Here is a 26221-nt window from a genome sequence, read left to right as displayed (position 1 = left end):
ATAAGATCATCTAGAATTAATCTCAGGTTCAGAGTTCACAGTAAAAAGCTATGTCTCAAAGAAAAAATGGGATGTGGTATCTCAGTAGTTAAGGGAGACTGAAAATACTCCTGATTAATAAGCTAAGAGAACAACTAAGACCAACACTATAAGATCAACAATGGTATAGAATATGACACAATTCAAATCGCACTAGAACAAAGTGAGTTAAGCAGATAGTATACAAAAGTCAGGAACCTACTTTACCAGAAGACAATATATTCAAATGTAGAGAGTTAAAGCACACTGATGATTTATCCCTTCACTACGGTGCCAAATGTGCACAGTGTGAAATGACGAGCTGTTAGAACATTTAGCAACAGACACGCTATCAGAAACGAAATAAAAATTGTTTTAAATGGTGACAGAAAACAAGTCAATTGTAACAGAGAGGAGAATTTTATTTTCACATATAACATCTGTTCAGGACAAACTGGATGGGATTCAGCAATAAAAACAAAGAACTGTGCAGTGAGCTGTAAGAAAATCAACATCAAGCTCCAGTTCCTGTTCAGAACAGAAGATAAAGGCGTGGTGAAGAAACAGAAGTGTACAGAAGAAGTAGAAGAAAAGAGAGACACACAGAGAGAGAGAGAGAGAGAGAGAGAGAGAGAGAGAGAGAGAGAGCACTGCTAAAAGGACAGAAGGTAAAATGTGACTTTTTCTCTTTATTGAATTAACAAACTGAAGTAAAGTATTTCTGTGTTTTTAACAGACAAGTAACAGGATCAGTGTTTAATGTGTTCAGTTAGAGCTTTTTTCCTTCGGGTGAAATTTTACTTCCTCAAATTCAGTATAAATAAAGCATGATGATAAAATGGTGCAAACATTTACAGTTTATATATATTTATATAATTGTCACAGTGCAGGACAAAGGCGAGTGAGGATCCAAATGCAGCTGAAACGTTTTAATAAACCAAGACAAGAAACAGATAACAGACAGACAGGCAAAACACAGAGCTAACAGGAAACAGGAACACAAACATATAGACAACGACTAGCAACAGGGAAGTGAGCAAACAGAGTATATATAACTGACAGGAACCAATAACAAAGCAGAGACAATCAGAGACAAAGACAACACACCTGAAGGAGAGATGGAGTTCAATTAATGTCCGTGGTAACCAATGAGTGGGCGGAGCAAACAATTAACAACAGGGAAAGACAGCAGACAGAAACAGGGCAGAAACACAGACAGACTCATTACAATAATAATAATAATAATAATAATAATAATAATAATAATAATAATGTATATGTACAAGGATGTAATTTCACCTGAAGACTCACACAAGGCTAAGATTAGCATACTCCTCCGTTTCCTCTTTGTTTTCTCTGAAAAAGAAACACATTTTTGAGATAATGAGATAAAGTTTTCTCTGAAAACTTTAGAACTTTCTTGATGTTTCTGGATGAATTTGGTTTTGGAAGTTTCTGATCAGACGAACCTTTGAGAGTTGTAACGAGTTTCTTGAGTCGAGTGACACTCCTGTGTTTCCTTCAGTCTGTTTGTAAAAGTTTTTTTTTGTTGTTGTCAGATTAAAAGGTCAGACTTTGTGGTGTAAAGATGGCCAGCGCTCCTGTACCTTTCACTAATGTGGGAAGCGGCTACACCGTCGTCACTCAAGTTATTCCCTCATCTACAGCAGAACAAAATTCCACTCAGACACTCAGTCCACTGAGAAAGTTCCTGAAAGGAGAACCCAAAGCTCTGGGGGTGAATTACACAATTACACAATAATACAATCACACACAATTACACAAACAAACACAATCACAAAACACTTGCTCTCTTAGTAGTAGTTGTGTAGTTATAGTGGTAGTTGTGTAGTTATAGTGGTAGTTGTGTAGTTATAGTAGTACAGTAGTGGTACCTGTACCTGTGGTAGTAGTTTTTGTGTTTGCAGTATATACAGTAGACACACAACAGTATTCATTAAAAAGATTTTTACAGTTTTTTTTAAAGTACAATTGTTTGTGTGTGTGTATGTGTGTGTGTGTGTTTGTGTGTGTTTGTGTGTGTGTGTTTGTTTTAACCTCAGACTGTCCAGATAATGATAGGTTTGTTGACGTTATTGTTTGGTATCGTGTCTGCGACCTTCCATGAGTCCGGCATCATCTTCACCGGAGTCGTCTTCTGGAGCCCAGTGTTTGTTAGTGTTCTTCAGTTGTAATGACATAAATATACAAATATATAAAATGGTATTATTTCAGGATTCAATAAAAAAATTTTTTTTTCCGTACTCGCAGCACATCATTTCCGGCTCTCTGGCTGTTTCAGCGAGCAACAAGTTAAACTCCTGTGTGGTACGACATGATTTCTGTTTCTTTTATCTGATGATATAGTTTTGCTTCTAAATGTCACTGTAACAAACACTGACATGAACACAAACAATACAGAATGAGAAACGAAACCAGAAAACAAAAAAACAATGACAAAGACTCGATCATGGGTTTAAAGGTAAACAGTAAAGAATTTTATATAAAATGTAAGTGAATAACACACAATTTCCACAGAGACAGAATGTTTTGGTAAACAAACAAACAAACAATCAAATAAATTAATATTTAAATAATAAAAAATACAATAAATTAGTCTATATTTGCCTAAATTATAATAAAATGCTAAAACTTTCCTACAATCTCTTTATACTTTAATTTTCTAGTTGTGACAAAACAAACAAACAAACAAATAAACAAACACTGCTGACAGTGGAAACGTTCTAAAAGACTAACGCGTGTATGAGTTTGTGCAAATTTATTTATTTATTGATTGATTGATATATTGATTTATTTTTTGCTGTTTTTCTCTCAGGTGAAGGCCACATTGATACTGAATATTTTTAGCACGCTATCTGCAGGAATCACCATCATCTTCCTGTTCTTGGATCTGATTTTTGGGAGTTATAGATACTCATACTATGATGACAGTTACGGTTACAACTACTACACCTCAGAGGTTTGATTTATTTGTTTGTTCTTATTTGATCATGAGGTGTGTAAGAATAAAAAAAATATATAAACTTTGGTAATAATGTAATACAAAAAAAGAGTTACAAAGAAAGAAAGAATAGAAGAATTGATGTGAAGTGGAAGGACTTTTTGCCGTGATGGTGATGGTGATGTTTATTTCAGAGCATGGGGCAGGGAATATCTGGAGTTCTGCTGGTTTTCACTCTGCTCCAGTTCTGCATCTCTATCGCACTTTCAGCCTTCGCCTGCAAAGCCACCTGCACCAGTGAACCGACCGTGAGTATAAAGAAGAAGAAAAGCATTTCATCTTTCTGACCTTTCACTTTATTCCACTTGATATCTGAATGCATGATGCTGCTGCTAGCTGGAGCTCAACTCCAAGCTACTTCAGATCCAGCAGGTGAAACAGCCTCCAGTGGAATAGCAGGTCAGCTGATCAGGTCAGAGGTCACCTTCAGCTCCACAGATAATCACTTCAGTTCAGTTGTATTTCTATCAACACCACATGTGGACAGTTCAGGTGTAGGTTCAGATCTCCAGACGTGAGAGGAAGAAATTCTCCTCAAGAAACCTTGTAAGAACATCTAAAGTTCTGGTGCCCTGTCGTGAGGTTGTGAGGAATTCTGGGAGCTGGAGTGTGTCTGCTTTCTATTTAGTGAGGATCAGATTCTGTAGGGAACCATTTAGAGTGTAACTACGGTAACCATGTTGTGTAATTTATACGGTGTTATTGTGTAACTTCGAAGTTTTGTGTGTGTGTGTGTGGTACAGGTGAACTTCATCAACGTGGTTCCGAACCCTGAGAGTTTTGCTCCTAGTGCTCCTGTGTACAACCCTTTCCCACCTCATCACACTCAGCTGGTAAGAGAAACCCACAGCTGAAACCCACAGCTGAAACCCACAGCTGAAACCCACAGCTGAAACCCACAGCTGAAACCCACCATAAGGTTCTGAAACCTTTTGGCCCCAAAATTGCCAATAACCTTGACAAAAGAAAAGGACAAATCAGATGTAAATAATCCAGTGCTTTCCCGGAACATTCTACCTTTAGCCACGCCCACAAAACAATATAAAGACTTGGATTTCTCCTGTCGCTGCTCTTAATTTGTCAGAAGGTGTTTCTACTACCGGTTGCCATAGTAACAGCTTTTATCAGCTAGCGTTCTGCTTGACAACAAATAGGTTTTGAGTCTGTGTATAAAGTTCAGAAGAGTTTATTAACATCGTCTCACACAAAATGAAGGAGAAGCGGCGTGTGCTGTTTTTAATCATAAAATATACAACATAAACTATTTAATCTACTGGAATTATGTTCTATTTTATATTTATATTCATCTCTATATTTATATTTACACTGTAAGATCAACAACAACAATAATTATTATCTTTGAAATTGATCATTTACTCGTTAGCTCATTAGCGATCGAAGCTAAGAACAATTCCAGCAAGTTTTTAATGATTTATTGATTAATGTTGTTTTCACAGGGGGCCAATATGATGCACGGCGTCGCCATGGCTACAGCAGCCGGGGGAAATCCTCCGCCGTACAGCGAGAAAATGTAACCAGACCACAGAGAAGGAATAAAAATAAAAACTGTTCATTTACACTTTAATTAAATAACACAATCCCACTGACCAGAAAACACACAATCAAGGACACTGAAAGCCTACAGTTTTTTACTCAAAACTTCCAAAAATAAAGATCTTTAATTAACATAATTTGTAATCTTTTGAGTTGAATTTCTCAGATAAACAGCTGTGCAGATTTATTTTAGCAATAAACTTTATTTTTGTATCTAATCTTAAACAAAATAAAAAGAATAAATATCAAACAAACATGACGTTCTGGACTCTGATTGGTCTTCAGGTGTTGATTAATTCTCTCTAACAGCAGCTCTGACTGTAGATCAGTTTTATATTAATGTACTCACTCTGATACCTTATCGTTTCCATAGCAACAGCTGGTTCCCAACCCGGGGGGTGGGGGTGGGGACTGTTTACATCCATTATAGTGTAAAGAGAAAAAGATTCCTTCATTCTTCTTTTCTTCCTTCTCTAACTATAATTTCTACTCTGGAAATATCTGTTCTGTTGCTGTATTAATGAGTAACTGGTTTACTTCCAGAGTGAAGAATTCAGGTCGAGGTCCATGAGTTTAGAAGCCAGCTTGATGGGGACTATAGTATTGAAAGCTGAGTATTGAAAGAGAGAGAGAGAGGAAGAAAGAGAGAGAGAGACACAGAGAGAAAGGCAGAGAGAGGGAGAGAGAGGGGGAGAGAGAGAGAGAGAGAGAGAGAGAGAGAGAGGGAGAGACAGAGTAACTTGTTTACTTCCAGCTTTTATTTTTTCTGTATAGAGTCTGTTTTTCCTGCACATCAGATTCTTAGAAAGTATTATTTCTGTCTTGTCTTGCCCGGAAATGTCTTTCTGTGGTCAGTCCAGAATAGGGATGAGCGAGTACAGCATTATCTGTATCTGTATCCGTATCTGTTAACCATATGAATTATCTGTATCCCTAGCTGTACTCGGAGTGGGTGGGGCCTAACCAGGAAGTGGGTGGGCTTGACTTAAAATGGGCGGGGCTTTAACCGGTAATAATTAATTTGTAATATTTATAATACTAGCTTACTACCTTTATGTTTTTATGAAATACACCAAAAACGTGTCAGACACTCAGTGTCTGGTTACTGGTTAGAGACAGCTGAAGGTTTAAAAAAGAAAAAAATCTCCGACAGGCAGAGACGCAATGCGAGTCGCATTCTACCAAGCAAGAACCACGTCTGAACGAACCCACGTTTACCAGAACTCTACTGGTTAGTAACTACGTATTATTAACGTTACAACCCGAAGTAAAAAGCTGAAGAAACCCTAAACGTTAACGGAAAAGACCCGCGAACCCGAGTGACTGAGGGAGAGACAGAGAGCTGTTGTGTGTGTGACTGTGAGTGAGCAGAGCGAGACACAGCAACACAATACATCTGTATGTGTGTAGGGGAGGGGCGCTGTGACTAGCCTATCACTGTAGGGGAGGGGCGCTGTGACTAGCCTATCACTGTAGGGGAGGGGCGCTGTGACTAGCCTATCACTGTAGGGGAGGGGCGCTGTGACTAGCCTATCACTGTAGGGGAGGGGCGCTGTGACTAACCTATCACTGTAGGGGAGGGGCGCTGTGACTAGCCTATCACTGTAGGGGAGGGGCGCTGTGACTAGCCTATCACTGTAGGGGAGGGGCGCTGTGACTAGCCTATCACTGTAGGGGAGGGGCGCTGTGACTAGCCTATCACTGTAGGGGAGGGGCGCTGTGACTAGCCTATCACTGTAGGGGAGGGGCGCTGTGACTAGCCTATCACAGAACGCTGACACAATCAGATACACAATGATGATTGTCATTCAATCCGAGCACAGATATTGACTCGTATTACTCGTATAATACTCGTACTCGGCAGAAGTGCTTTATCCGTACCGGATACTCGTTTCAGCCGAGTATCCGGCTCATCTCTAGTCCAGAATAAAGCATGTGTGCCAGGACAGAGAAAAGAGAACACACACACACACACACACACTCACACACTCACACACACACACGCACACACACACTCGCACCCTGACTGCACTGCTCCCGTGACAGGTTTGTGTTTATGAAACTAAATACATTTTGTAACAGGATCCCTGTTTTCTTTAACAAGTGTTAGCACAAAGCAAAGCCAGCAATCTACACAGGGATGGAAAGTGAAAGTGAAAGTGACGTGACATACGGCTAAGTACGGTGACCCATACTCAGAATTCGTTCTCTGCATTTAACCCATCCAAAGTGCACACACACAGCAGTGAACACACACACACTGTGAACACACACCCGGAGCAGTGGGCAGACATTTATGCTGCGGCGCCCAGGGAGCAGTTGGGGGGGTTCGGTGCCTTGCTTAAGGGCACCTCAGTCGTGGTATTGCCGGCCCGAGACTCGAACACACAACCTTAGGATTAAGAGTCAAACTCTCTAACCATTAGGTCACGACTTCCCCAAAGATGATATAACATAATGAAGTTTAGTAGAAATGTCTGTCCAACCAATCACAAATCAGGATGAGGGTGCATGGTACATCAGAGTTTTGATATTCCAATGATGAACCAGACACAAAGGACACAAATCCCATCACCAACAAGGACACACTGAAAACCCTTTCTTTTTACTGCACATGTTCTATGGCTGTCTTGTTACACATTACAGTTTTGTTTCCTCTCTCGGTAGGTGAAAACCTCACTAGCTATGAATTTGATCAGTTTTGTGACCGCGATTGTAGCTGCAACATTGATGCGAAGAAGTCTCCAGGGTCAAAGTGTTCATCTATATATTATAAGAGGGATCTGGCAATCCTTTACTGTCGAACCTTTTGGGTTTGTATCTCTGTTATACACACAATGGTTTTATTTTATCAAAGTGTTTTTTTTTTTTCAAGCTCCCTTTTCATCTGCGCTGTAGTATATTTTAATATACTGAGATTAAATACTCATGTATAACCTCATATACACTGCAGTTTGGGGTTAAACTATAAGCAAGAGGCTGTAAAATAAAAAGTAAAATAAATCCAACAAAGCAACAGGTATGAGGGAAATGAGAAGCTGTTGTAACTTTGGACTCAGATCCTAGTCACTCTAGTCTTCTATTACTCTTCCTTTGCTGCTGAACCAAAGAGATACAGAGTTCCTGATGAGTCACATGCATTGTGACAGCAAGCCTGTATGTTTGATGGCTCTCCTCAGCCCAAAGACATCACACGGGTTTAATTCTCGCCCGATTGCTATCAGGCAGTGGCACTCTGGGAAATGAATGAATCTTGATGGAGGAGGGTGGTATGTATCAGCTTGGATATACACATTCTAGATTGTCTGTCTAACCAATACTTGAGGAACAAAGACATGGCTCAGTGGGGCTAAAGCTTAAGGAACTGAAAGCAAGTCAACAGGTGCAAGTCTACCATTGGCAGCTAAGATTGCGCAACTCTTTACTAGTCAGCTGTTGAACTGCTCCAGTGCCAGATGTTTAATGACATTTTTAGAGTCCAGTCTCAGGCACTGTTTTTGGGCAACATTGAATAAGTGTCCCATTTCTCTACATGACACATTGAGCAGGAGTTGCAGCAAGTGATGCACAAACAGGCAACAAGTGAGCATTATTATTAACGACTAAGTAAGCATTGTTAAATTGCTCATTCCCCTCTACAACCTCCCAATAAGCTACGGCAAACCTGCCACAAGGAATAATAAACATCCACCAGCAACCAACCAATTAATACCAGAATCTTTAAACATGACACAATTATTTAAAATTATCTTATTGTTCGATGTGAAGTTTTGCTTTAATAAACCATTCTTTTGAATTCCATCAGGATCTAAAGGAGAAAAATCGAGTTTGATCCATTATTATTCCCAAAAAAAAAAAATAAAAAAGCTTCAGGTGTACACATTTGACATCAACAGGCTTGTTTTTCCCCCAGAGACATGTTGTTGGAAACAGCTCAGTGCTTCGTGGCTTCTCGGCTCTCCAGGTCCTTTCCTCCACTGCAACAATTGTACTGACATGGATAAACAGGTGCTCCACTGAAACCACGGTCAGCATTTACTCAGTTCCTTCACTGCTTTCATTCATATTTTTGTACATTACAGAAATGGATTGTAAATCTTGTACACAGTAAACAGTGATCTTCAAATGATTTTTTTTTCCCCCAAATACAGTCTTCGGCAAACTGATAGTCCGCCTGAGGAAAATTTTTTAATATAGTCTTTATTATGCTAACACTTTTGTGAACTTTGTGACCTCATGGTTTGCTGAGGTACTGAATGAATTCTCTTTTCCATGATAGTATAATAATATTTTTATGTGATTTGATTTGAGTCAGAATAATATGAATAAATAATCCGTGAATTAATCCATTGTTGGGGAAGAAAAACAAGGAAAGGAAGGTGTCAAAGTAAAGTAGCATCAGTTAGCCAAGAGCTTTAAGGCTTTGACTAGACAAAATCTATTTTTGTACATTTTTTAAAAATCAGGCCAAAACAACAAACATAATAAAAACAACTTTCTGGAAAATTTCTACCAAAGCATACAAAATAAAAATTCATAGTTTTCATTCTATTTTCTTTTGTTCTGTTTCATTCTACTGCTTATGTCAATACATATCATACTGTATATATACTGTATATGGTTATATAGTTATATACTGTATATGTTATGAAATAAATTAAATTAGAAATTGAACAAATCTCTTACCTCACTGACTTTCTAACCAAAACTGGAGAAAAATCGCATCTTCTTCTCTACTGTTTCCAACAAAAACAAATAAAGATTAAGTCTCCGGATTTACACAATCGAGAGGAGAGAACATTCTAGCACTCGCTACTTTACTGAACAAATACAAATCCTCTAAAAGTAGCAACAGCACCGGTGCTAACTGTAAGGGCAGAAGAAAAACACAGTACTTGACATATATATAATCATTGTAAGGTTTTGCTGATGTATAGAACTAAAGAAAGGGGATTACAACAAAGACAACGATATAAAATATACTTACTTGAGCTTGCCTTACTTGGGGTAAAGTGTGTGTGTGTGTGGGGGGGGGGGGGGGGTGGGTGGGTTGTTACGGTGTTGGACTACTGATCAGGAGGTCGTCAGCTTGAATCCCAGGGCCACCAGTTCTGGCTCCTTGAGCAAGGCCCTCAATCCTCAATTGCTCATCTGTATAAATGAGATAAATGTAAGTCACTCTGTATAAGGGCGTCTGCCAAATGGTAGAAATGTAATTCCTGTGTGAACATATTGTGTCATGTACACACAATATAATCTCTTAAGAAAAAGAAACACTGTTAATAACTACATTTAGAGTTCAACTTTCACTTGTTCACCAAAGCAATACACTCATACTCATTGAGGCTAATTGGAAAAATGACTTCAGTGTGCTGAGGAACATAAAGATTGGACTTGGATCTGGAGTTTTATTTCATAATGTTCAAATCTTTATACTGCATGATTTTTAATGTTAGATAAATGAGATCTGACACAATTGCACAAGTTTTGTAGTGAACATCTGTGACAAGAGGTACAACAAAACCGCAAAAACCTTCTGGGTTCCTCTTAAGAATCAGCCACCAGCCATCAGCCACCAACAAAACTACACACAGGCGTCAGTGACTCACAGTGAAGAACAGTGAAGAGCTTTAAGCTGCAGCACAGCAAAAGCCTAAGAAAATTATTTAATTACCAGGTTAGTTTCTTTTTTACTAAATATATATATATATAAATTTATTTATTTATTTTACATTACTTTTTCTTGTTGTTTATTTTTATTCTGCTTTCTTTTTTCTTTCAAATCTTTAAAAAGCACAAACATGAGAACCACAATGAAGAATGTGGATTTTTAGAATAGAATTTAGTGAATATTCATGACTGTGAGTAAATGTGTGATTTTGATCGAATCATATGTCCGAATGGTCGTTCATTTTTGTGCAAAGGTTTAATGCAAATTTATGCAAATGTACAATGAACAACTAGCCATTAAAAAAAATGATCGCATGGTGAATTAATGTGCAGAGTGAACGATTCTGCACATAAATCTCAGTGTGTGTGAGACTTCCTCATGTATATTAATATTTAAGTTCTTCTATGGGAAAGTGAAAGCTGAATTGAGACCGATTATAGACACACTGTTGGCAGTTTCGTATGACTGAGATTTTGCAAGACTGTGAGCGACCCATTTAAATTAAATAAATATATAATATATATTAATAAATAACATATATACGTGTTTCTGAATGTATTTCACTGCATTAGATAAAAACATATACCACTAGCACACTTTTCAAGCAAAATATCCCCCAACGCCCATAAAATAAATTATTAAAAAAATATTTGGAAAAAGAAATAGCAGTTGCTTTACAAAAAATCAGAGTTTCTGTGAGTTAACGTGTTTTGCTTTGCCATCTAGACAGTTTCTGAAAAAGCTGTGTTGGAAATTTCAACCCTCAGAACTTTCAGTTCTCCCACATCCTCTGCTCATTTCTTGAAAAAAAAAAAAAGTGAGTTTTGTACTGAATGTTGCTTGAAATCTGCTTGAGATCAATTGCTGCTTACTCATATGTAAAGTAGCTGACCTTTTTTTTTTTTTTTTTTTTACTATTTCTGTTTGAATGGCAGCTGAGGGATTTTTTTTGAAAACATATTATAACATATTTTGCTGATGTTATTAATTCGCTTGACTTTTTTTTTGTATGCATTATAGATTCACGTCTATATTCTATATACTTCCTTTGATTTTATTCACAAAAAAGTGAAATTCATTACAGCTACATGATTGTACACTACATTCTTGAATTCATTTAAATAATTTCACCAAATTATCATCAGTTTTTTTATCATTTGTTTTTTTTTAATCAACCATTTTCATGCATATTTCTATTCGTCTGATCTTTCACAGGTTTACTGGATCTCTTCCTCTCAGTGAAAATGCCGCTACCTGCTTTTAAAACAGACTCCAAGTCACTCGGGGTAACTTTCCTTTATTTGTGCTTATTTTTTAAGCTTCATTGATAGAATAGATGACGTGAGGAAGGTGTGTTTTTATCCCTTTATCCTTGTTTCTCTTTATGTTTCCACAGATTGTCCAGATGATGATCGGAGCTGTGATACTTTCATTTGGTTGTCAGTTATACAATGTTCAGCCTTTGTGTGTCCGCTCTGGAGCTGTGTACTGGGGGTCAATTTGTGTATGTTCTCTTTATCCTACTTAAATATTTTCACCCCGTTTTGTTAAACACTCAATATTCAGTTTGTATTTTTATTTTTCGATCAGTTTCTAATCGCTGGTTCTCTGTCGGTTGCTGCCGTGGACTATCGTAATTCCTTCGTGGTGAGTAGACATGACTTTCAAGCAGAGTTGTGAAAGTTGTGTAGTACTGTATGTTAAAGCTGATTTTTGTCTGTGGTTAGGTGAAATCCTCGCTGGTGATGAACCTTCTCAGCGCACTGGCTGCAGTTCTAGTCGTCATTATGTTGTCTGTTGATCTGAACAACTGGAGATTAGTTTATATGACTTTAGGTATTGGTGGCCTATTTGAGGTTTGTATCTCACCATCGTTAATGCTTCACGCATATGTAGGTATTTACTGTGCTGTGGAAATCAGACTGGAGCTTGTGGAGCTTTAATAAAGCAGACTTTTTCTTGGACAGGTAATACGACGTTCATTCGTAGTGCTCCTGCTTTTCTCTATGCTTGAGGTCTGCATGGCCATCTGGACGTTTGTACTTCTGTGGAAATCCAAAGACTCCACTGACGCTACAGTCACAGTACATCATCCTCTTTTCACTCACTATTATTATTATTATTATTATTATTATTATTATGGGAGCATCTACAGTAAACAGTGATTTACAACCATTATTGTTCTTTCTACAGCCTTAGGTGAAGGATTGACAGTCTACGTGAGGAAAACGTCGACTCACCTTAATGCGTCTGCAGAGCTTTGTTTTCTATGTTACATGATTTTTCTCATATATATTCTTTACTGATTTGAGATAATAAATGCACTTCATGTGCACCACTGCATCGCTTAGCAGCTGTCACATTTTTTTGATTTTATTGTTTTATTGTTTTTAAAATGAAATAAATAGAATAAAACACACCTCAAGTCTGCTGGATTGTGATTGGTCAGAAGGCGGTGATTAATTTTCTAGCACAGATATGTATTCATTGAAGCGCTACTTCTGGTATTTTTTTTTATCGTTCCTATGGTAACAGCAGAAACCTTTATTTTTTATTTAAATTATTTATATAGTGAGCGTTTCCCTTACTAACATATATCAAGAGATAAAGAAAAGAGAAAGGAATGTTTACAGTGGCTATAATTTGAGAACAATGATAATGATATCATCTGACATTTAGATGAAAACGTCTATGGTGATTTAAAGGTATATTTTTGTACCAAGAGGGTACAGGGTGTTTCCTGTTGTATGTAGGCTCACAGGAAATGGTTTTGTAGGTTCTTCACACGATGCAGTCAGCAATGCCACAAAGTCTGCACAAATAACAGCATTATTTCAACGCAACTCTCTTTGTGCAAGTTGTCTTTGTTCAACACTCCACAATTTCATTTCTTTTAACATTTAAAAACTGCCCTGAAGGAATTTTCACATCACTCTCGACCTGTCTTCTGTTTTCTTCTGTTTTTTGTCTCCTGTGTTGATTTTCTTTTGAATTTGTTTCTAATGTGTGAAATTGTTCTTCTGCGTGAACCTGTTGGTGCTTGAACCTGGACTCCCTTCATGAGATCTTGTATCACACTGAGATGTTCCTGTATAAATTAAACAATTAAAATAAAAATACATTTCAGACACAATAATGGCAAAGGGTTTGTGTTGCCAGGGCAACACACAGACTGGCTGACGGCCAGCAATACGTGCGTTAAAAGTTTGGGTATAATGAGTTATTAACGCATAACTGCTTCTTCAGCAACTTAAAAAATATCAAGTGTATATTAATGCATTGTAGCACATAAACAGGTTGGATAAATGACTAAGGCCTTTCATTTATATCCTAATTCATATTGTCTGAATTTATATCCATCTTGTAGACTGCAGCAGTTTATGATCCGCATCAGAGAGAACATTTAACATTTAGGTATGTTAAAGTGTGTGTGTGTAAGTGCGAGAGTGTGTGTGTGTGTGAGTGTGTGTGTGAGTGTCTGTGTGTGTCTGTGTGCGTGTCTCTGTGTGTGTGTGTGTGTGTGTGTGTGTGAGTGTGTGTGTGAGTGTCTGTGTGCATGTCTGTGTGTGTGTGAGTGTGTGTGTGAGTGTGTGTGTGTGAGTGTGTGTGTGAGTGTCTCTGTGCGTGTGTGTGTGTGTATGTGAGTGTGTGTGTGTGTGAGTGTCTGTGTGCGTGTCTCTGTGTGTGTGTGTGTGTGTGTGTGTGTGTGTGTGTGTGTGTGTGTGAGTGTGTGTGTGTGTGTCACTGTGGTGCTGGTCATTTGCACCAAACCTCACAAGTTCCCCTGAAAGCAGAAACAGAGCTCTGTGACGCTGTGGGTTTACAGGAAGACTGATGAGAGTAGAAGACACACTGAAGAGCGCTCACCACAAGGGGAAAATGTGACCATGAACAGACAGACAGACAGAGCGAGAGAGAGAGACAGACAGAGAGAGAGAGACAGACAGATGCCCAGTCTTCTTTTTGATGTATTCTGATTCTGAGAATTTTGTCTCTAGGCCTTACGAGTCAACTGAACATGAACATAATTGGATTTTTGGACTGTTGGTGGCGCTAGAGGGTTTGAGCTAGACACACCAAAGTTGCTATGGTAACTTTTAGGACTGGCCTCTACATGTGTGCCAAATTACATAACTTTCCTACGTACGGTTCTATGGGCTGCCATTGACTTCAATGGCGGAAGAGGAAGAATAATAATAAGAAGGAGAAAACTAACGATAACAATAGGTGTCTACACCCCTTCGGGGCTTGACCCCTAATTAAAACAGAGCATCAAACAAAAGAGTAATATATTTCCCATGTATGCATTTATTGTTGTATGTAACATAATGATCTGACCACTAGGGGGAGATATTGTGGCGGATGAAGGTTCTTGGACCCTGATGATACAGTATGTGTTGAAATGATGCTATTTGTACACACAGGTCCTGTTCATGCTGTAGCATCCAGAAAGCACTAACACTTCCTGACTGTTGGCCTGCGTCCAGCGTTAGAGTTTACAATAACACAAAAGATAGAATTACTGTATTATTAACGACTCCGATTAGGAGGAGCCACTGAGGAGCCATAGTTTCAGCATCACCTTTCAGTCCTGCAGTATAAATGTTAACACTGTTGATGGTCACAGAAAAAGACACGATATATAACCACAATCAGGTCAGTTATCCACACACACACACACACACACACACACACACATATTTTTAAACTTTCTCTAACACAATACAGCAAAGCAGCACAAACCAAGCCCAAGACTACAAGCTCATTATCACTCTCAGGTAAATGATCTTCATTTCTGATTTACTGTGTGATCAGACACACATTTTCTTCTTACACACTCAGGGCATTAGATCAGACACAGCATTAACATAACTAAATGAGCTAGACTGCACTCTAGTGTTAGTGAGCTGAACTTTTTGAATAAAATATGAATAAGCTCAAAGGATGAAGAAGAATCGAAATGAAAGACGGATACGAACACATTCCTTTAAAGGGAATGTAGGAGTCAGAATGTCAGATAGATAACCAGCGGGATATAAAGTGAGGACAGGATTTTCAGTGATGGCATTTATGTCTTACAGAGTCTTACATTCATCTCTTTTTATAGAACTGAGCAGGAATCTGAGCTCAAGACCTTCTGATCGGTAGACCAATGTTTTAATCCTATCTCTCTCTCTCTCTCTCTCATATATATATATAGAAAAATAATTCTAATCATTGTTATTGGATACACTGATGTTTGTCTGATATCTGATCCATCACGTACTGCTGGTATCAGCCAGATGTCTTTATAATTCTATAAAGAGAATTAATAACAGTAGAATTAAAGTAGGGGGGGCACGGTGGCTTAGTGGTTAGCACGTTCGCCTCACACCTCCAGGGTTGGGGGTTCGATTCCTGCCTCCGCCTTGTGTGTGTGGAGTTTGCATGTTCTCCCCGTGCCTCGGGGGTTTCCTCCGGGTACTCCGGTTTCCTCCCCTGGTCCAAAGACATGCATGGTACGTTGATTGGCATCTCTGGAAAATTGTCCGTAGTGTGTGATTGCGTGAGTGAATGAGAGTGTGTGTGTGTGTGTGCCCTGTGATGGGTTGGCACTCTGTCCAGGGTGTATCCTGCCTCGATGCCCGATGACGCCTGAGATAGGCACAGGCTCCCCGTGACTCGAGGTAGTTCGGATAAGCGGTAGAAGATGAGTGAGAATTAAAGTAGACTCTGTTCACTTGCAGCATCATCAGATCAGCTCGAACGGTGAGGTGTTTAAATATTTAACCCTTTGTGTTCTGCTCAATCATCTGAGGCAGAACGTAATATTTAACCCATAAATAGTTTCTGAGGGACAGTAAAGACACACCAGATCACTTCTGGGATGTAACATAGCAGCGATTTCACCTGCTGGTTTATTTCTATAAGAAAGCAGTACGTGTCGATGGATATTTCACTGATTAATCCGATTTATCGTCTGTAACATTAACACGTCTGATCTTAGCGTGAGAGCCGACTCCTCGTCATCATGACCCCTGTATCAGCTCCAGATGATCCCCAGCTCTCCCGACGGACAGCATATCCGAAAGGCGAGCCCAAAGCACTGGGGGTAAAACACTTTAACCAGAAGTGACTAGTTACCATTTAAAAATGTTTCCCTTTAATCGGTTTCTCTCTTTTTTTCCTCCACAGACTGTGCAGATCATGATTTGGATCACGACTCTCTTGTTCTGTTTAGTTTTATACTTTTCCCTGGATGATTTTCTGACCAGCAGTATCTGTATTTATCACTTATTGTACGTCCTTTTTGGGCTGCACTGTAAGTCCCTTGCATTAGTATTCACCCCGTTTGAACTTTTCAACGACAGAAATAACTTCATTAGTATTATATGTGATGATACTGCAGGAAGTTGCCTGTTATCGTGAAGCACGGTGGTGTTAGCATTAGCACGTTACCACTGACCTCATGGCTGCTACATGCTGTTGTGCTGTATTCATTTCAGTTTCTTTTTAAATAGTAGATTTACTCTACATATTCACAGGTAAAAATCTTACGAATACACAAACACACACACACACACACACACACACACACACACAAACAGCTACATGACTTCTAATGATAGCAAACCAGAGACCAGTATGCTGTTTGCACCTCCATCATGCCTCAGTAGTAGATCCACAAAGTCAATTTCAGGCCAAAAGTTCCACAATAGAAATTTTCAAAGGGGTGTCAATACTTATGTAACTAACTACACAACCCTGTTTTTCATTCTTAACGTCTGATAAACATTATGAATCGCTTTATTTTAACAGTTCATGTTGTCTGGAGCTCTGTCGGGTTGTTGCAGAGAACCGCCCGAACATCCTGGATTTACAGTAATGCCACTGTTTCCTCTCTCATTAGCGGAAAGCCTTGGTGATAATGAACGTGTTGAGTTCTGTGGCTGCAGCCATCATCATCATCATGTTCTCAACCATCTTGGTGTTTGGGGATCACTACTCATGTTACTATGACAACCATCCCGCTTGTCTTGTCCAATACACAGTATGGTTCGTATCTTTTTAATGTAAACAAAGACATTTTTGTTAGATTTTTTTTTTCCATGGCTGTGACTGTGTTCTACTTTTTTGTGAGTGTTGAGATTTTGTGTTTGTTTGTTTGTTTGTTTACTAAATGATTTATTTATTTATTTATTTACCCACTGACTGAAAGCAGACGTATGTATTTAAATGCACTTTTTACATTTTACTTGTTGAGTCCATGGAAGTTTGATTGTACACCAAACCCCAGTATTTAAAAGACTCTACTTTTCACTCCTGGTGTCATTTTGTATAATTAATTGTACTGAAATAGAAAAGGATGTGAAACACTTTCACACTAGAGCTCAGACGTCCAGACACTTCTGTAATGAGCCAAATTATTTATTTATTTGTTCGTGTATTAACTGTTTACTGACTGTGTTGATTTTTGGGCCAGCGGCAGGGGATCTATGGCGTGCTGTTGGTTTTCTCTCTGCTTGAGTTCAGTATTTGTATCTCCACCTATGTGTTGGCCTGTAAAGCCGCCTGCTGCACTGCAGATACAGTGAGTGACATTTAAAATCTGTTTAAATTTATTATCTTTTTTCATCAAACACAAAATCTCATCTGTAGACTTTAATCCTGAAACTATGCACATCAGACCTCAGATATGTAGATGTACAGAGACTACAGACTACATCATTATTTAGACATTACGTGAGCATTTACAGACCTGGGGGTGAGTGAGTTACAGACCTGGGGGTGAGTGAGTTACAGACCTGGGGGTGAGCGAGTTACAGACCTGGGGGTGAGTGAGTTACAGACCTGGGGGTGAGCGAGTTACAGACCTGGGGGTGAGTGAGTTACAGACCTGGGGGTGAGTGAGTTACAGACCTGGGGGTGAGTGAGTTACAGACCTGGGGGTGAGTGAGTTACAGACCTGGGGGTGAATGAGTTACAGACCTGGGGTAAGTGAGTTACTGTACAGACCTGGGGGTGAGTGAGTTACAGACCTGGGGTGAGTGAGTTACTGTACAGACCTGGGGGTGAGTGAGTTACAGACCTGGGGTGAGTGAGTTACAGTCCTGGGGTTGAGTCAGTTACAGACCTGGGGGTGAGTGAGTTACAGACCTGGGGTGAGTGAGTTACAGACCTGGGGTGAGTGAGTTACAGTCCTGGGGGTGAGTCAGTTACAGACCTGGGGGTGAGTGAGTTACAGACCTGGGGTGAGTGAGTTACAGACCTGGGGGTGAGTGAGTTACAGACCTGGGGTGAGTGAGTTACAGACCTGGGGTGAGTGAATTACAGACCTGGGGGTGAGTGAGTTACAGACCTGGGGGTGAGTGAGTTACAGACCTGGGGGTGAGTGAGTTACAGACCTGGGGGTGAGTGAGTTACAGACCTGGGGGTGAGTGAGTTACAGACTTGGGGTTGAGTGAGTTTCAGGCCTGGCGTCTTGTCTTTAATTAATTTGTTTTGTATGTATGTTCCGATTCTGTGCGTGTGTCTGGTCCCACTGTGTAATAACACCATCACACTGTTAATGATCTTCTCAGAGATCCTCAGTCACATCTGCATGATAGGATCCTGATTGGTCCGAAGAGTTCATTAATTTTCTATCAGGTTCAGAGTTATATTAACGCACTTGTTACTGTTTCCATAGTAACAGCTCCTTCACAAGGATGCGTACGCAGGTACAGTGAGAAAGCTCAAGCTTCAAGAGTAATGTATCAGGCTTGATCTTTCTCCCAAAATACAGTTTTATTAATAAATAAACCCAATAATGAAATGAGCCTTCAGAGAAACATCAAGCCACTGAGGATTATTTGAACAGCATTGAAATATAAAGTCTTGTCTTTTTCACTCACATCATTACGATGCTTTTTGTAGCGTTTCTCTAAAATTAGAAAAACTATAAGCTGGAGAACCACATGCTTCCACACGGCCTGCTCATGCTGAAGCATCAGGAAACCACAAACAACCATCTAATCACATCACAATCTAAAACAGGGCTGTGAAACTTTAGGGGTTGTTGAACACTTTAAACTTTTTGTGTCTTAAAGCTAGTTTCAATACCTGACAAACTCTTAACAATCTTATAGCAGAACCAAATGAATGTAGCCAATGAAATGAATGAAAGTAGTTTAATAAACATTACACACATCACCTGATCACGTGAGAAGTGTAGCACCTTGGTACGTGGGATTAGACTAAATCTACAGAGACCATGTCCACCTAAACAAAACAAAATTCCAACAGCAAGCAGCTAAATTTACAGACAGAATAAGTGCGTAGGCAATAAATGCAGAAAATTTGCACATGCAATGAAAGTGGCAAGCAACTGACCCTCATTTTAAATCGTGTCATTTTCAAGCATGAGGCTAAAAAAAATAGGCCTAGAGTTGAACAGGTTAACAAAATTATAGTCAACATTTAACTTGTAGAAATGTAATTCCTGGATTTCAAATAAAATAATAACTATATATCTTCACATCTATTAACCACACAGATTTTGTGCTGATTTTTTTCAGCCTGGTTCACACTCAGTCGACCTCACACACATGGTCAACTGAAGGAAGTAAGGTTTCCTTCTACTACAAACTTCTACAAACTTCTACTCGCTCGCAAGCCAAACGCAGCCAAGCGGCAGAGAACCAGGACCTTCCTTCATCAGGTAAACACTTGTGTCTATGGTTACGTTGTTGTTGTTTATATCATAGAGTTATTTCACCTACAGTAAAAAAAACACAGATTAATGTTAGATGATCAAATTAAACTCCTTATATTGTGTTAAGAGACGCTGTAGTGAGAGGACGTACAGTACAGTACGGCCGAGAGAAATCAACTGCTCAAGTTCAACAGAGAAAATTTAGAAGAATTTATTTTAATTTTCAGTTAAAATAACAACACGGCCATTTGGACCCAAACAGAGAAGAAAGGTTTTTTTTTTTAGTATTTTTTGCATTGTCGAGTAAAACAGCAAGTATTAAGATATTTTTTTTTTATTACATTTAAATATATTTCCTGTTACTAGGGATAGGTGTTAGAGATATATAGTATCTTAATTTAAAACTTTGCATATATGTATTTATTTATTTATTTTTATTCTAATTTTATTCTTATATTCTTTATTTATTTTTATTCTTATTTCTCACAGTTTTTCTACAGTATATCTCTACAAAGCTGCTTTGTGACAATGTGAATTGTTACAAGCGCTTTACAAAAGAATTGAATTGAATATTAAAACGAATATATGGTCAATTAAATCTATTACAAAAAAATCTTTATTTTCTTATTGTGTTGTTCTACTGGCTAGAAAATCTGTCGATGCCTCGTCATCATGACCCCTGTAACGGCTCCTGCTGATTCCCGACTCTTCCAATACTCAGCTTTTCTGAAAGGCGAGCCCAAAGCACTGGGGGTAAAATACCATCTTCACACGTCTTCATAGAGCAGCAGTGTGCAGAAACATTTCAGATTTTTCCAGGTTGTAATCTCGTTCGCGCTTTTCCTCCACAGACTGTGCAGATCATGATCGGAAGCTTGACTTTCTTGTTCGGTATTGTTTTATCCTTGCTCATTGTCACACCCATGGTCATCAGTGGTATCACTTTGTGGGGATCTCTGGTCGTAAGTTAACACATTACTGAGGAACACAGAAGTGAATTAGATTTTTGGATTTATATTCAAGCAGCCCATAATACTGAAGCACGGTGCTGGTAGCATCGAGCTGAAACGTAACCTCGGCCTCGTAGTTGCTTCTCTGATTTGTCTGATTTTTTTTTTCATTTATTTTTCAAATTTAAAAATTATATTTTCCCGCTGTTGCGCCAAGCAATGTACAAAAACTGATGGATGCTTTTCCTTTCTCTCAGATTTCTTTTAATACTGCACTTTCTTCGTTTTCATTATTTTTATATTATTTTATTATTCTCATTGCTTTCTAGCAAATTCTGGGTTCCTTAAGTAACAGGTGTATTTATATTGTTTTGTATAACAGTCCAGGGTTAAAAATTATACTATTATCTATTAATATTATATAATCTATTAATAGATACTATTAGATATATTATCTATTATATTATAATTACTCTTTTATCTAGAGTCATAACCAGAATTGTATTAAAACAAACTGTATTGAAATAAAGTTTAACTTTATAGTTTATTTTCTCTTTCTACACAAACTAGCCCATATTACTGAACAATATGCTACCACCACCAGGCTTCAGTAATATGGGCTAGTTTGTGTAGAAAGAGGAAATAAACTATAAAGTTAAACTTTATTTCCATACAGTTTGTTTTAATACAATTCTGGTTATGACTCTAGATAATAGAGAAAGGTTTAAGAGTTGAACAGTGATCCGAGCTGATAACCTTCACTTGTACTTGATAAATAATCATGTTTCTTTTTTTAAACAGTTCATTAGCTCTGGTGCTTTATCAGTCGCTACAGCCAAAAATCATAATCCATGCATGGTATGTAAACATGGCTTACTAATAATTTCTTTACTTACTGTTTTAATTTTAAAGTAAAACATCTATCACTGTGTTCGTGTGGTCGTAAAGCAGTGAAATAAAAGGAAACATCCAGTTCAGAAAAAGTGATGGTTGTTGAGTGAGAAATAACAGATGTGGAAGTGCACAGTGGTTGTAGCAGACTGCTCATAGTGTAGCATTAGGAACACATAAACCACTTCCTGACAAGTCCTTTATATATTTAACCCTTATACGTACAAGCAAACTTGCAAAAATGTTTGTTTTTTAATCGATTTATAATTACATTTAATGTTGAACAAGGATTAATTTATACATTTAAAATGAACATCATGAGTTTGTGGATTTCAGTTTAATTTGAATTTCAGATGAAACATAACGGTGAAATATTCTGATGAGCTGCGTTACGTGAGGTGGCCGAGAAGTGCAAAACACATTAACAAATCAGAATACACATTAACAAATCCGAAAACAAATTAACAAATCCGAAAACACAACGACAAGTCAGACAACCCAGAAATTGTTAGTGTATCGTTTTTGAGTGGAAACTTACTGATCATTGTACAAGACACCTGTCACTCAAGATATACAGGTATGGAATCTTATGTGTAATGTGTAAAGTTCTCCGTTTAAATATAAGAAAATAACAGAATTAATCCACAGTAATCCATTCCATCCATCCATTCCAACTTTTCCCTGCGGTACACTGTTGAACTTCATGTATAACTTGAGTGACAGGTGTCTTGTCCAATCACAAACTATACCAACCGCTTCCGGGTTGTCTGAAATGTCGTTGTGTTTTCTGATTTGTTAATTTGTTTTAGGATTTGTTCATTTGTTTTGCACTTCTCAGCCACCGTAGTTACGTCTTAACATACCTAAGCACAAACATTTCTCTTAAAATCATGTTTTGTTTGCAATTAAAAGTTCCCAAGAAACAAAAGATCCGGTTTGACCCCTGACCCGTATAAAGGTCAGAGATGTTATTATGGAACCAATGCCCTCTGAGAAGAACGATTAGATTGAGAAAGTATCTATTCTGTTATACGATACTGTTTCCTGTTTAATCTTTAGGTGAACACCTCGTTGGGAATGAACGTGTTCAGTGCTGTGGTTGCAGGGGTCTTGATCATTCTCCTCTCAGTGGACATGTTGTTTCTGAGTTTCTCCATTTACTTGTGTGAACATGACTACTCCTCTCGTGACTACTCCTCTCGTGACTACTCCTCTCATCACTATCCCTCATACTATTCCTCATACAGATGTCAGCGGCACGTTCAGTCAATGGTTTGTATCTCATTCTACTTGTCCACAAATCCCATGATTTTTATTTTTTTTTTTATTATTAGCTCTTACATTTCCAGCCACACATATGCTGTCTTAAGCCCTATTCGGACGGGACTAGTTTTACAGGGGGTCGTTAGAGAAATTTCAGTTTCACAGACGTACTTTGTGATTTTAATCCCGTCCGAATCTGCCACGTCTGTCTTTTTCTCACACGACCTGTGTAAAAATTCCAGATCAAATGACCTACTGTTTTTCAGCAAAATCGGCGATCCTCTGAGAAATCTAATCCCGTCTGAATGCGAATGTCTGTGATTGCCAAAAATGTTTTTTCCAAAACGCGTTTTCTTGTCTGTTTTGGTCAACGTGAACTACCGTATTAACCCTAGCACACCGGTATTCAAGGTTCTGCTTTCTGCACACCAATAATGGATGTAAATGTGTTTGTTACCCTGCGAAGAAATAAAAAAATGAAATCAACAAGAAGAGCCAAATCACGTAAATTGTTAAGACTAATAATAAGACTAGTAATATCAGTTTCAGGTAAGAGTACTTTCATTTCTATAGTCAATTACATAACGTGAAAATTATATAAATTATATATTTTTTTTTATTATTTTTAATATTATTATAACGTGTATAACATTTTTAAACACTTAACAATTTAGGATGTTTACATTTTAAAGTGCTTAAATATAAATTTACTTAATTTCAAAATACATTTGATCACGCATTCCACGCATCCTGGACATGTGGTCTTGTGCAACGCCCACATGTAAATCACAGACACTCCTACCTCCGTAATAAACACAGATGTTAGTCCCGTCCGAATCCATACATGAAACGACAGACGTCGGCTGAAAAAAATTCTAACTCAAACGTCGTTTGGAAAACTATTCCCGTCCGAATAGGGCTTTATTTGTATAAAGATAACTAATTAATTAATTTCCTCTTTACAACATTTTTATGTCATTTTCATGCCATGAATATTTCTTTTAATATTTCCAGCTGCCACAGTATGAAAGAAAAGTATTATTATTAAACAGATTATATATTTGCATGTTAGAAAACTGCTTACTTTTTATATTTATTTACTCATTTGCTGGGTTTGTCTGTTTGTTTGGGTCAGTATGGACTCTATGGAGTGTTGTTGGTTTTCGCTGTGCTCGAGTTCATCATTTCTATCTGCACTTCTTCTTTCGCCTGTAAAGCTACCTGCTGCTCCACAACTACAGTGAGTCTGTTTCTGATGTTTTTATTCTATCCTGCTCACACAGTCTGAGGCCCTAAACACAGAACGCAGGAACAGAGTGTGGTTTCCAGAGTAAAACTGAAACTCCGAACTGAAACCCGTCTGTGGAAATACACATCAAGAAAAAAAAACACCTCAGTCATCGTTTTAAGAATAAACTTTATCAGAAATCACACGGCAGATGCAAATGAGTCTAAATGCATTGACTCTGGCTACTTCTGCATGTTAATTATAAAACAGCTCTTAAATAACAAGAAAATCTCATTCTAGTGTCTTTAAAAAAAAGTGCTCTAGTTTACTTTATCCTCATTAGACCGTACTACACATTTAAGTGATTTTAAGATGGTATTTAAAAATGGTATTTACATTTTTGCTAATAAATAAATAAATAAATAAATAAATAAATGAGACGTGTCTCAGTTACTTGGGAAAGCACAAAATTCTGTTAAATGACATTCTAACATTCTGCTGAATAATTAAAATAGTAATGAAATCAACACACACATCTGAATAAGACGATATTCTGAATATGAGAAACTCAAATGTTAAATATTGCTGTGATGTAAAGTTGTGAATTGTGTGTATGTGTGTGTATGTGTGTGTGTGTGTGCGCGCTGAATCTTTTTGTTACAGCCGATATATTCACAGCAGGTGACTACACAGGTGATTTATACACAACAACAACAACAACAACAACCGATGAATCAACATTTGATCCAAACTGTTGCCTTCAAGCAAGTTCCACAACAATCTCCTGTAATCACCTACAATGTTTAAATGATTAAAAATGATGTCATTCAGGACTTTTCTGAAACTTGCCAAAAAGACCTAAAATTTAGTTAAATAAAAGAATTTCCTGTAGAAGTAAATTGCAAGAGCAGTTTAACTGTTGTATAACGATTGACTGTATGATTAACAAATAAACAAAAATAAACTTTCCGCATGCAATAAGGTCTATGTTTATCTCCTTTAACCACACACACATCAGCATGAGGTCTTGAGCCATCGTGATAAAATAAAATATCATTGAGTCAACAGTGTTGAGTTCTGGCTTCTGATTGGTCAGAAGACGTTGAGTGATTTCCAATAACAGCAGATCTGACAGTTTTGGGATTATAAATCATTCTAAACACTGATTATAAATCATTATAAACACTGAGAGTGGGATTATAAATCATTATAAACACTGATTATTGTCATAAGCGTGAAACCGGTTAGATCCAAATGTAGGTTTATTTGCAAAATCCAAAAACAGGCAAGGGACAAAACACCAGGCAAACAGCAACAACAAAGGAAATCCAAAAGCAGTAGTCAATAATCCAGGCGTAGGTCAGGGCAGGTAGCAAACAATCACAAACACGAAAAACAGGCAGGGTCAAAACGAGGCAATAAACAGAACAGAGAAATACGCTCATTATGCAGACAGGCTAACAATACTTCGCGTCATACGAGAGTTCTGAGTGAGCTTACATAGATCAGGGGTCTCTTTTATAAAACTGTGCGTAGGATCCCTACTAAAAGTTTACGTACGCCCAAAAGCCAAAAATGGCGTACGGCAAAAAAAATTCCGATTTATAAAACCGCGCGCACGCACTCCTGTAAGCAATGTTCCCTTTATAAATCACAGATCACCCACAGATGTGCATACGTGAAATCCCACCCTGTACACGCCCATTTTTAACCATAAATAGTCAATGCAAATCACTGCGCGGGCACGAGAGTGGACCTAGTTATAATGAGGAGTTAGCGTCTCAGGGGGTAGCCACCTACTTTTTAATATTGTTAAACTCACCAAGAAGCCACTCATCACGTACTGCGCCTGCATTTAGTCTGTTCCCTACACTGCTACGTGTCAAGATAAAGGAATCATGTGTTGAACCAGGCCAGCGTGCCACAATGTTTGTGAGGGTCATGTTGGAGT

The 26221-nt window shown here is 38.1% G+C and overlaps 3 protein-coding genes across 6 annotated transcripts in view; all 3 read left to right on the top strand.

Moving 5' to 3' along the window:
* Nucleotides 1–4848, top strand: part of LOC132845022 (membrane-spanning 4-domains subfamily A member 12-like) — a 58167-nt gene extending 53319 nt beyond the window's left edge. Inside the window, exons 1-8 of one of the 2 annotated variants that reach the window (XM_060868997.1) lie at nucleotides 566–686; nucleotides 1578–1756; nucleotides 2082–2192; nucleotides 2290–2346; nucleotides 2855–2998; nucleotides 3175–3288; nucleotides 3784–3873; nucleotides 4498–4848. In XM_060868997.1, the coding sequence (XP_060724980.1) occupies nucleotides 1607–1756; nucleotides 2082–2192; nucleotides 2290–2346; nucleotides 2855–2998; nucleotides 3175–3288; nucleotides 3784–3873; nucleotides 4498–4575 (744 nt within the window). In that variant the 5' untranslated portion in view covers nucleotides 566–686; nucleotides 1578–1606 and the 3' untranslated portion in view covers nucleotides 4576–4848. Of the gene's footprint in view, nucleotides 1–565; nucleotides 687–1577; nucleotides 1757–2081; nucleotides 2193–2289; nucleotides 2347–2854; nucleotides 2999–3174; nucleotides 3289–3783; nucleotides 3874–4497 lie in introns of those variants that run through there. The other variant, XM_060868998.1, reaches the window with a different exon arrangement.
* Nucleotides 4849–10171: 5323 nt separating this feature from the next.
* LOC132845028 (membrane-spanning 4-domains subfamily A member 15-like) lies at nucleotides 10172–12684 on the top strand. Of its 2 annotated transcripts, XM_060869011.1 has the most exons (8): nucleotides 10172–10271; nucleotides 10992–11082; nucleotides 11481–11551; nucleotides 11662–11769; nucleotides 11856–11912; nucleotides 11993–12121; nucleotides 12233–12349; nucleotides 12459–12684. In XM_060869011.1, exons 3-8 carry the CDS (start codon nucleotides 11510–11512, stop codon nucleotides 12462–12464), a joined length of 459 nt encoding a protein of 152 aa, XP_060724994.1. In that variant the 5' UTR covers nucleotides 10172–10271; nucleotides 10992–11082; nucleotides 11481–11509; the 3' UTR covers nucleotides 12465–12684. The 2 variants fall into 2 exon arrangements, with proteins under 2 accessions (XP_060724994.1, XP_060724993.1); XM_060869010.1 differs by lacking the exon at nucleotides 10992–11082 and having other exon boundaries at nucleotides 10183–10271.
* Nucleotides 12685–17096: 4412 nt separating this feature from the next.
* On the top strand, nucleotides 17097–25251 carry LOC132845026 (membrane-spanning 4-domains subfamily A member 4A-like). Of its 2 annotated transcripts, XM_060869006.1 has the most exons (9): nucleotides 17097–17300; nucleotides 17734–17835; nucleotides 19802–19944; nucleotides 20587–20691; nucleotides 20790–20900; nucleotides 21690–21746; nucleotides 22839–23051; nucleotides 24178–24282; nucleotides 24934–25251. In XM_060869006.1, the coding sequence occupies exons 4-9, from the start codon at nucleotides 20611–20613 to the stop codon at nucleotides 25075–25077; spliced, it is 711 nt and encodes a 236-aa protein (XP_060724989.1). In that variant the 5' UTR covers nucleotides 17097–17300; nucleotides 17734–17835; nucleotides 19802–19944; nucleotides 20587–20610; the 3' UTR covers nucleotides 25078–25251. The 2 variants fall into 2 exon arrangements, with proteins under 2 accessions (XP_060724989.1, XP_060724990.1); XM_060869007.1 differs by lacking the exon at nucleotides 17097–17300 and having other exon boundaries at nucleotides 17687–17835.
* The last annotated feature ends 970 nt before the right edge of the window (nucleotides 25252–26221 follow it).

This window comes from Tachysurus vachellii, chromosome 4 (genome assembly GCF_030014155.1).
Source record: "Tachysurus vachellii isolate PV-2020 chromosome 4, HZAU_Pvac_v1, whole genome shotgun sequence".
Classification (NCBI taxonomy): Eukaryota; Metazoa; Chordata; class Actinopteri; order Siluriformes; family Bagridae; genus Tachysurus; species Tachysurus vachellii.
The sequence above is the reverse complement of the archived record's forward strand: the minus strand, read 5'-3'. Positions and strand labels throughout refer to the sequence as shown.